This window comes from Pistacia vera, unplaced genomic scaffold (assembly GCF_008641045.1).
Source record: "Pistacia vera cultivar Batoury unplaced genomic scaffold, PisVer_v2 Contig93, whole genome shotgun sequence".
NCBI classification, from domain to species: Eukaryota; Viridiplantae; Streptophyta; class Magnoliopsida; order Sapindales; family Anacardiaceae; genus Pistacia; species Pistacia vera.
In genome coordinates this window covers 1,500,727-1,510,994 of record NW_022196812.1, presented here as the reverse complement: position 1 = coordinate 1,510,994, position 10,268 = coordinate 1,500,727, and the positions used below count along the sequence as shown (strand labels likewise).

General features: G+C 39.8%; 1 protein-coding gene across 1 annotated transcript; it reads right to left on the bottom strand.

Annotated features, from left to right (window-relative positions):
* Window positions 1-5,832: 5,832 nt before the first annotated feature.
* On the bottom strand, window positions 5,833-7,754 carry LOC116120404. Its single transcript, XM_031406361.1, has 6 exons — window positions 7,308-7,754; window positions 7,082-7,231; window positions 6,812-6,952; window positions 6,633-6,686; window positions 6,103-6,542; window positions 5,833-6,009 (listed from the first exon to the last, which is right to left on the bottom strand). The coding sequence occupies exons 3-6, from the start codon at window positions 6,897-6,899 to the stop codon at window positions 5,890-5,892; spliced, it is 702 nt and encodes a 233-aa protein (XP_031262221.1). The 5' UTR covers window positions 6,900-6,952; window positions 7,082-7,231; window positions 7,308-7,754; the 3' UTR covers window positions 5,833-5,889.
* Between the last annotated feature and the right edge of the window lie 2,514 nt (window positions 7,755-10,268).

Here is a 10,268-nt window from a genome sequence, read left to right as displayed (position 1 = left end):
GTCTTGACTCACCATAAATGATATGATTGCAGTACCGAGCCAAAAGCACATCCCAAGTCTACCTCAACGAAGGGAACGGAATACTTCGCTGAATCGCCTCTACTCCGGCCCAAAGATGGCTGGTTCTGAGGTTGGACTCCGCCAATACTACTCGTCAATCCCTCTGCACCTTCGGAATGGCTAGCACCTTCTAGGTCACCACGTCCAAGCCGTCTCCGTTCTGCCCAGCCCGGTTGTACTCAAGCTCTGCAAGCCAGAAACACAATAAGATTTAGTAATCAAAGTACAAAAGAAAGACAAGGTTCTCACCAGTGGCTCGCCAACTACTCGAAATTTCACCTTGGCCTCTCTTCCCAAGGATAACCTGACCCCTCACAAAGAAGTACCGACCCTTTCAGTTCTTATCACTGGACCGGAGGTTGTCACCAGATGAGATCGATCATGCCTTAGGTTTATCAAATATCGACTCTTCTCTTTGTCATTCTCCTTTAGAAAGTACGAATACAACAGCTCATACAGACCAAACATCACCTGGTTCCGCACACAGAGGTCCTTCAGAGCCATGAGCAACCTCCAACCGTTCGGCATGATCTGAGATGGGGCAATCATGAAGTGGTTCAACACCTCCCAGACGAGGCGAGGGATAGGCAACCTCAACTCGTCGTGAAACCACTTCTCATAAACACTAACCCAGCCTTTTGCCTCCCAATCAACCCGTTCATATGACAGTGGCGCCCGGATCTCAACCGAACTAGGAATGTGGTACATGGTCCGAATGCACCACACATCGCCATCCTTAAGCATGGGCGGGTAATCTCTCGTTAGGATTCTGCTTCCTTGTTGGCTCAGCTCCTCCTCAAAGCTACCACTTGATGAGGACGGACTATCGGCTCCTTCGGAGTCTTCCCCACTTCTCCCATGCTTGCCTGAACCACTTGGACCGGCATCACTCATCCCTGGGGCAGCTACGCTAACACCAGTCAGTATAGCCGTCGGAACGCCCCCCTCGAGCATCATCACTATGGTGGGGGCACGTTCGTACTCATTCCCAGCATTTGCCACAACCTTGCTCGAACTACCTGACTCTGAGTCTGACAAGCTATTTGCAAGTGTACGAAATCGTGCAAGTAGTAAAGCTCGAGTAAACGAGTGTCGAATCCCAAGGGAACTACCTACCAAGTACCAAACTATTATATCCTATTGCTATTTGATCAAAAAGAATTTTAAGAAAAGCTTTAATGATAAAGTAACAAACTAAAAACTAAATAAATGCAGAATTTGTAAACGCTTTGATGTAAAGATCAATATGACTAAACCTAGGGCATAGATTTCGCACCAATTTAATCTTATGCATTGACATCTGTTGTTAACCTAATCAAGCGTATTCTAAAAGCCAAATCCCCTATTATTCCACTAACTCTATCTCGAGCAATTAGCAAATTAACCCTTAAGCAACAACCCAAGATATCTCTAAGTTGGATTTAGGAGCTAAGAGATCATTAAGCTCTATGGAATTCACTGGAGCCTCACAGATCGCGGTAACCTATATCTAGCGTTCGCTCAATCTATGGTTTTATTACCTAAGACAAATCAGGTTTTATCTCTCGATCTCAACCCAATCCATGATATCATTCAACTCTCGGGCCCTTGAGAATTGAAAGCATTATACACGATAATAAAACTTAGAACTCATGCTCAAAATAAAATCAACATAATAATGTCAACACATATTCATAAATTGGGCTACAGAAAAGAGAATTAGTTCATAATGAAAATAAAAAAATCCATCATTCTATTCAATGACATCAGTTCAAGAAAAAAAAGATAAAAACTTCTCTAATCGGTGAACAAGAGCTTTCAGGATCCCGATCTCCAATTTGGTAGCCATCCTTTTCTTTTTCCCAAAAGTCTCCCTTTTACTTCTTAAAGACTCTCCTTTATATCTCTAGGGTCCTGGTCGTGCTTAGGAAAAAGATTTGAAAACTTAGCCCATTTAGATTCAGATTAGGATAATGAATTAACACACACCCGTGACCCATCGCCGCGGCGGTAAGAATGGTCGCTGCGGCGATCGTTCTTTCTATCCAAGGAATCCGTAATCTTCATAATTTGAACAAGTCATCAACATGAACATTGTAGCTCTATGAATAAGCTTTCCAACGCCACCAGAATCATCGAATTCCAATTTCTATAGCTCAAGTTATGACAGAAACATCGAGGTATACTCATGATGAAGGATTTCCAGATTTTTCGTAACATCTTCAATGTGCCACAACTTCCTCATTTCGACCCTGATTCTTGTGCTGTTTGTTCCTACGCATTGTGAATCCTACGACATCATTCTTTTTCCCTTCAAAAACCTGTTTGAGCCTGAAAACACTCAAAATGCACCCGTGATCCCATAAATGGTATTTATGAAAGAAATAATCCAAATTCCACACTTTAAACACATTTTTTCATAAATAAACCAATTAAATCACTAACAAAATATAAACATTCAAGCTCTTATCAGAGCCCGACATTTCGATCTGATCGCCCTACCCAACCGACCGACTCGATGATGTCTATCTAAACTCCCAAAATCCTAAGTGTTAAGCGACCACTCGCCCTGAACCACCGACCGAGTAACTACAACACCAAGCGATCATTCGTCCTTCAGCACCGGTTAACCTACCCACATCAACAACTTGTCAACCCTCAACCCTAATCCTGATCGACCTTTGCTACTGACCAACCAGGTCCAAGATCCAAAGGCTTCTCTCGCTTGCCCCAAGTGACCGATCAACCTTCGAGCTTACCTCTATGAGTCAACTCGCCCTTGGTCGCCGACTCACCAATCCAAACACTAACTGACCATACAACCACCTACTTGGTCTAGATGACCGATCCCTTGTACAAATCCACCCTTCTCACAATCCACCCACCACTCGGTCGGATGGACCGGATGATCTACCTATCCCACGCAAAGCTGTCCACTAATAACCCAAGTCCACCTTGGTCACTTGATTCGTTTAGACAGACCGACCGAACCGAATCAAGATGGTACGCAACTCGACTTCATCTTCCTTTTTTCTGTCCAAAACCGAGAAACTCCAAAAAATTCTCCAGAAAATCCAATATCCAAATCTATCCTTAGGCAAAACCTTTTAAGCCTAGTCTTAACACAAGCAAAACCTTTAGGAAAAACACCAAACCAAAACTACTTCCAAACACCGCTCAAACTCCTTAAAAATAAACATAATCTAGTCGAAACACTGCCTAATCACTTCAAAAAACATGCACAAGCACAAAGAAAACAAAGAGACGTCACGAAAGTAATGTGTTTACCATGAAAAAAAGCCGATATCTGTAGAGAGAATCCACTGTCACTGAAGAGAAACTTGAAACAAAGAAGGAAAAAGTTTGTTTGCAGGAAAATGGAGGAAAAATGCGAATGGAAGACGAATAGTCCACTCCTCCGTTTTTATAAGAGAAATCTGAATGAAGCGGACACGTGGCAACTCACGATTGGCCAACGGTCAGAGCGTCTCTTCATTTTCCCGCCTCCAAAACGAGGGGCAAATTGCCAACGTACACATGGCAGTAATTCACGGCACCTAGGAAACTGCAGCACCGTACGAAAGCCATGACTCAACCGCCCTGTCCTCCCGACCGACTCAGCGTGCGACTTCCGAAATATACCCAACATGCCCCCATGCTTCGCAGGCCCAGGAGATCCTCCCGACTGCTCGATCAGCTTAGAACGACCCAGCTCGTATTCCCTCTTGAGATGAACCAAGCAGGAGGCCTCGTCCATTCGGTCTTCCATAGTGGACGAGTGGACAACCAAAGGTCGAAGCTCACGCATTTCATCCACCTGATCACCTGGGTACCCCGACCGAACGAAACATCAATGTAATGTCTTCCCTAACTCATTCGACCCGGCATGCCGAGCGAATACCCCTATCAAGGGGTGCTAGCTCAACTCTTCAGTTAGCAGAACACACCGAACGAGCACATGAGCCTCAGGAGTCCCGTTATTCCAGCCTCTTCAGCCTTTCACACCGACCAGACACACCCTCTTGGGTGACTGCATAATCCAGATCTGCAACAGGTATCGAACGACCCTTGACCACGAATCACCTGCATCAAACTGGTTGGCTGTGCCGATAATTGGTCATCTGGGAAGGGAGACCAAGTACGCCTCATTCTCTTCCTACTCTCTGACTTAAGAAAAATCTTAACTCAGAGAGTGGGGGGCAAACTGTTAGGGCCAAAAATCGTCCTTAGCCCACATAAGAAAGCGGGACTGACAATGAGGAAGAGACCATGCCTAATCCCGATGAGGCCCAATCTGGACTAGGCCCATTCAATATAGCCAGCCCAAACCATCCGGGGCACAAGCCTCCTAATCTCAGTTCACTTCCTGGATCTATGAACGAATTCAGAGCCCATGGTCACCTGCAGATCACACTCCCATTTGAACATTGGCAAAGAAATCCACTACCACCCCAATTCCTCCAAGGTCTGTGTCAGAGTCATACTTGGACTTTCTTTCACGCCAGGATAAGGGGATCAAAGGATATATCCTGAAGGAAACGGATTGCTATGAGAACTCCTAATTCCACCAGGATTGGGAGACTAGATAGTCACTATTTAAACAGAGGCATGCCCTCTCACAAGGCAGACTACACTACACCTACAAACCCTGGAGTTCTAGCTTGAGAACTTCACTTCATCGCCATAGTCACAGTCCCCGACTAGACTTCTGGTAACTTCTCTACTCCCTAGCCCCCACTAAATCAGCCTTTCAGCCTTGCTGACTTGAGCGTCGGAGTGCCTACGGCAGACACCACCCCAGTGTTTTCCGTCGCTTCACATTCGTTTCTCTACATGTGCAGGTACAGCGGATCACTAGTGGCCTCAACCTCATGGGATCAGTCCCTCCTTTCGTACAAGTAGATTTTTACGTCTACAAATATTTAACGTGAAAAATATTAATTCTATAAAATGTTAGTGTAAAATAAAGTTTAAAAAAAAAAAAATCATTTTGCTATAAAATAGAAGACGCTTTTCTATGAAATAAAAGACATTTTAAAAAGTAATGTTAGGTCCACAACCCAATCTCACAACCCTCACGTGGTAGCTTGCAAAAGGGTCCCACTTGCCCAATTGCGAATTGACCAATTACGAATTGACCAATTACGAACTGACACGTCGAGGGTTGTGAACCTATCATTACTGTACATTTTAAAACATTGTCTTTGTTTACCCTCCTAGTAGTGTGTATTAACAATCATCCTCCATTGTTCAATTCAACATTGATCTTCTTAATAATTAAATTCACCTCCTTCCATTAATGTTTCCGTAAAAAAAATGGCCTAATTAACTTAATAAATAAATTGTGCAGCTCTTCTGGAGAATTATTACATCCTTACTTCCTTGCTTGAAAAATACTAGGCCCATAAGTGGATGAGAATATTTCAACCAAAAGAGGAAATTGCAGCAAACCAAACAAGGACACTGGGACACACCCAAGTAAGGAAATTGGAATGATAACCCATTTCCATGGATGAGAAAGAAATATGTAAATGGTTGCACCAAATGCTACCATCATACTTGCAATTGAGAAGAACAACGCGATAAGACCAATAATTAATTTCTTTGGTAGGGAGTCGAGGAAGTCTTCTTCTGCATAACGTGAAGTGAGGATGCCCAAGAACATTAACAATGAAGCAGTGGAAGAAAAGAGTGCAAGAGCATCTGATATGACAAAAACAATGAAAGGTGGTTTGTGCAAGAAAGTGGGTATGCCTTCAGTGTTGCTGCCGCCTGGTACAGTGAAAGCTGCTGCAAAGACTACTGTGATTATAAGTGCAGCTACAAGTGTGCATGATAAAGCAGTCTCCTTCATCCATTTTCACCTTTTTCGACTAGTCTTTCATGTTCTTTGGTAAACACCTGTCTAGGAGTTTCATTGGACTCATTTCGCTGTTCTTGAAGGGATGGATGGACACAACTTTCTACAGCCTGAAGACAACAAAAGGCATTAACAGTAACAATTCTGATTCTTAAAAGATTAATTATTGCTATGTTAGATTTGACATATAGAAGATTTATCACCTTGAACCACTGTAGTTCTCTCTGCATTTGCAATGCAGCACCTGGGATTTGACTAGAAGGTTTAAACTTTCCAGCCAAATGCAAAATGTTTTTAGTTTTTACACTCATATTGGCCACTTGCTTCATGTCCGGGTGCCACGAAAGTAAAACATTTCTTTTATTTACAAGACTAAAAACATTTTCATGGCGATGAAGAATTGCAAGACGAAATACATCATCTTGATTATCGGCAAGGAAAGTAAAAGAATAGAAATAGGCCTTCATGATTTCATAGACAAGCTCGTAAATCCCTAATGTTGCGGCTGTAAGCATCGGTTCCCACAGTGATTTCTTAGCTTCTTTATTACTCCAAATCACTCCCTCATGACACATGGTTCTGACTATTTTAAGTGTTTGCATATGCATTAACTTTGTTTCACTTATGCTTTTAATGCCTGGGACTGCAATTCACATCAAGTCAATGAAAGAAGTTAATCAAGATATCCTACAGAGACTATTCCTTTAAAGAGAATGTATAATTGAATGGTTACCTAGCAGCACGAGAGCATTCCAGATCATTATATGCAATTTTTTGTGGAAAGCACCTGTGTTACATAAGCAAAACTGTTTTCAGAATCATAAGTTAATTATTAAGTAACATTGATTGATGATTTAGAAGGAACATACACTGATATATTATATAAACAGAGGGAGTGATATGAGTACATACCGAAGGCAATAGAGATTTGTTGAAGAAATTCCAGATGTGTGAATCTTGTTACTAACTTGCTTGATCTATCATCAACAGGGTTCTCCATGTCTCCATCCGCATTTTGAGGGCCAGGAATTTGTTCTTCTTGCACCGGAATCACTGCACAGATTTTATACTTCCCTTATAATACAAATTTAATAACCACCATTCAAAGATTTTTGTGTCTTTTGTGAACAAATGGAAGACTTTGTGGAAAATAAAAAATAAAAGAAGATTGTTACCACTAACATTTATAGATTAAGCGTTTCCAATATCCAAGCCGACTCCCACTTTCAAACGCCGAAGGCTTATTAGTCAGTATGCTCAATATCCGTTTTCTGTCCTGGTTTCTCTTACGTGCTAACTTTGGATATCGCTTCAATAAATCTAAAGCTATTCCTGTAAATCAATGGGGTAGAGATTAACAATGAAAAACCAGGTTAAAGTATTGCTGTAAGATCAAATTTACACTGACCATAGAGACCAGAATTGATGAGATTCGTAAGCAGCCAGACACCGTTCGTGTCATCTAAGGGAACTCCTGTCACTGAGAGTAAATATTGAATTGTTTCCTTGTGGCCACGGATTGCAGCATGGTGAATTGGAAGTAAACCCTCGCTGTCTCTTACGTTCGGCAATTCTTTGTGCTTAAGCACAAACGCTTTAGCAGCTTTTGTATTGCCATATGTAGCAGCCTGGAATATAGGCGTCCGCCCCGTTTCATTTTTCAATTTTTCTAGTGCTTCTGGACCAACTTTTGATGCAATCTTCTCCAGAAGCGAAAAGGGGGCGTCTAAATTAAGAGTAATTATGTGAATAACTGTTTCCTCACGATATACTTTAATCTTGGCGGCCAACACCTGGGGATCTTTGGTTATGAAATCTTCAACTCTCTTCCAATCTTTCTCTTGTACAGCCTTGTTTTATGACCGGTACTGAATATGATCCTCATTCTCCTCACTCGTTTCGTTCACTATGAATTCCGAATTATATACAGATAGATCAATAGAAAGAACTTTCACTCCGAATCAATATATTTCAAACTAATTAATTACCTTCTGCATTAACAGGTTCATCATTCTTGTGGCTTTGCAATTCTGCAGTTTGTTCACCTGAATCACCTTGCTTCACCTCACTGGTTTGGTCTCCCCTCGTGCTCGCTATATTAAATCCAAATTATGATGTATTAGTTATTGAATCAACAAATGAAAGAGTTAAAAAGATACTAATGAATACAAAGAAATGCTGAACCTTTACTTAATATCAATGTCTTTTACTTACCTTCCGCATTCACAGGTCCATCATTCTTAAGGCTCTGCGATTCAGCTGTTTGTTCACTGGACTCATATTGCTTCACCTCAGTAATGTTGAGTAGGATCCTCCATTGGCGGTTTGGGACGAAGAGTACTCCCTCGGGTTTAAGCTATTTGTAAATATCTCAAAAGGCTAAAGCCAATTCATAGAAACAATTCTAATCATTAATTTTATTCTTGAAAAAGCAAAATCTTCCCCAGGATGAAAACTTTTAATTATAATATTTTGCATGAAATTCATTTCTTCCTTGACAATCAAATTTGCTTTCTTCATTTGGATTGGTTGATTTCTTCCATGACAATCAAAGTTTCAAATCTTAACAAATAAAATAATTGTTTGGGCCTGGGGAATAGATTTGAATTTTAGAAAGAGACAGAACCTTTACAAAAAGAAACATAAGATTGAAGAAATAAAAATTAAAAAGAAGTTAACAGCAATAAAATAGGAAAGGTCCAACACTTAACTCTTACTTCTTTTCCGCTCATTCCTTTCTTCAGTAGCTGTTTTCGTTGATTCTAAATGCTGAAGGATCATTAACATGTTCCATGCTTGTCTCTAGCCTTTTTCTGTTGGATAATTAATTTACTTTGAAGTGCTTACTGGATTACTTTCTTGCTAGGTAAAATAGGAATTCCATGCTGTAAGCCTTCAGATATTCCTTCTCTTCTTTGTTTGTTTTTTCTACGATTTTTGAATACTGCAATATTTTTACATGTGTAAAAATAGTTATAATTTGTGTAATATAATTTCACAAAGGCATTGTAACACAGCTGCTGCTCTGTTTTGTTCTGTTTTCAGTTTTGTTAATCTAAATAAATTCAAAGATAATACAAGAGTTACCTTCATTTAACTAATCATAAGGTTTTAAGCATCTAGAACCAAGAAATTCTAAGACATAAATTTTAAAGTACTGTTAGATCGTATATGTACAGAAGATGTTTCACCTTGAACATTTGGAAACCGGTCGGGCCCCTGCATGGCTGCATCTACCTTGCTGTATCAAGGATTTGAACATATTGATTTTCCAGATAAATGCAAGATGTTGTTACATTTGATACTCAAATGGGTGCTTTCACTTTTACCAAATTCATTTTTGTTTCAACGAGACTCAAAATATTTTCTTAGTGATGCAGATCTTCATTTTGGGGAGTACCAGAGCAGAAACAGATATCCAAAAATTCATTGACAAGCTAGTAAATCCCAAATTTAATATCTGTAAACATTGACTTCCTTACTGGTGCTAATCTTCTTTATGACTCCATTTAACTCTAGTCATCATCTTAGATTCTAAATTAACACTTTTAAATCTTAGATTTTTATAATGGTTTACAGAGTTCAATATCAAGCTAGCTTAGCTATGTTCACTATTGCAGCGTAATTTGGACCGGTATTTTTAGAGTGTTCTCAATATTTCTACCAGTTCTACGCAAAAGATTTCTCTGTTCTTGAAGAGATGTTACCAAAGGTCCAAAGCAGACTATATGTAAGAGCAAATATGGTAATATTTGAAAAATAATATGCGTATCATTTTAATAAAACTCTATAAACAATGTCATCCGTTTTTTAATGCAAATCCTAGCAAGCAATGACAGTGCTCGGCTGAATTTTTGTAAAGATCTCAAAAGGCTAAAGCCAATCATTTCTAATCATTAATCTTATTCTTGAAAAACCAAAAACTTCCACGGGATGAAATTGTGTTGGAAATGTTCTTTTTTATGTTAATTCCATGAGTCAGATGGAAGAAAGTTCTTATTATAACTTACATGTAATGAAATGCAATAGCAGAGTATGAAATTCATTTCTTCCTTGACAATCAAAGTTTACAATAATAATTTCTTTTTGTCTGGCTTTGATTTTTCTAAAAAGACCAGCGGGTCCTCCATTAAATATGCATCGGCTTATCTCTTCCACGATAATCAAAGTTTCAGATCTTAACACATAAAAAAATTGTTGGGACCCGGGGAACAGTTCTGGATCGAAGAAAGAAAAAGTGAAAAGAAATTAACAGCAGTAAAATAGAGGAACACTTTAACTTTTACTTCTTTTCCATTTATTCCTTTTCTCAGCAGCTGTTTTTCATTCATTCTAAATTCTGAAAACCATCAACATGTTCTATGCTTAT

What these genes read in the sequence shown, in the direction of transcription:
- LOC116120404 (XM_031406361.1), bottom strand. Translation starts at nt 6,899, where the DNA reads ATGGAGAACCCTGTTGATGATAGATCAAGCAAGTTAGTAACAAGATTC. An exon ending in GAATGCTCTCGTGCTGCTAG is followed by an intron (nt 6,543 to 6,632) that starts GTAACCATTCAA and finishes TGTGAATTGCAG; the next exon opens with TCCCAGGCATTAAAAGCATA. An exon ending in GAGAACTACAGTGGTTCAAG is followed by an intron (nt 6,010 to 6,102) that starts GTGATAAATCTT and finishes TGTTGTCTTCAG; the next exon opens with GCTGTAGAAAGTTGTGTCCA.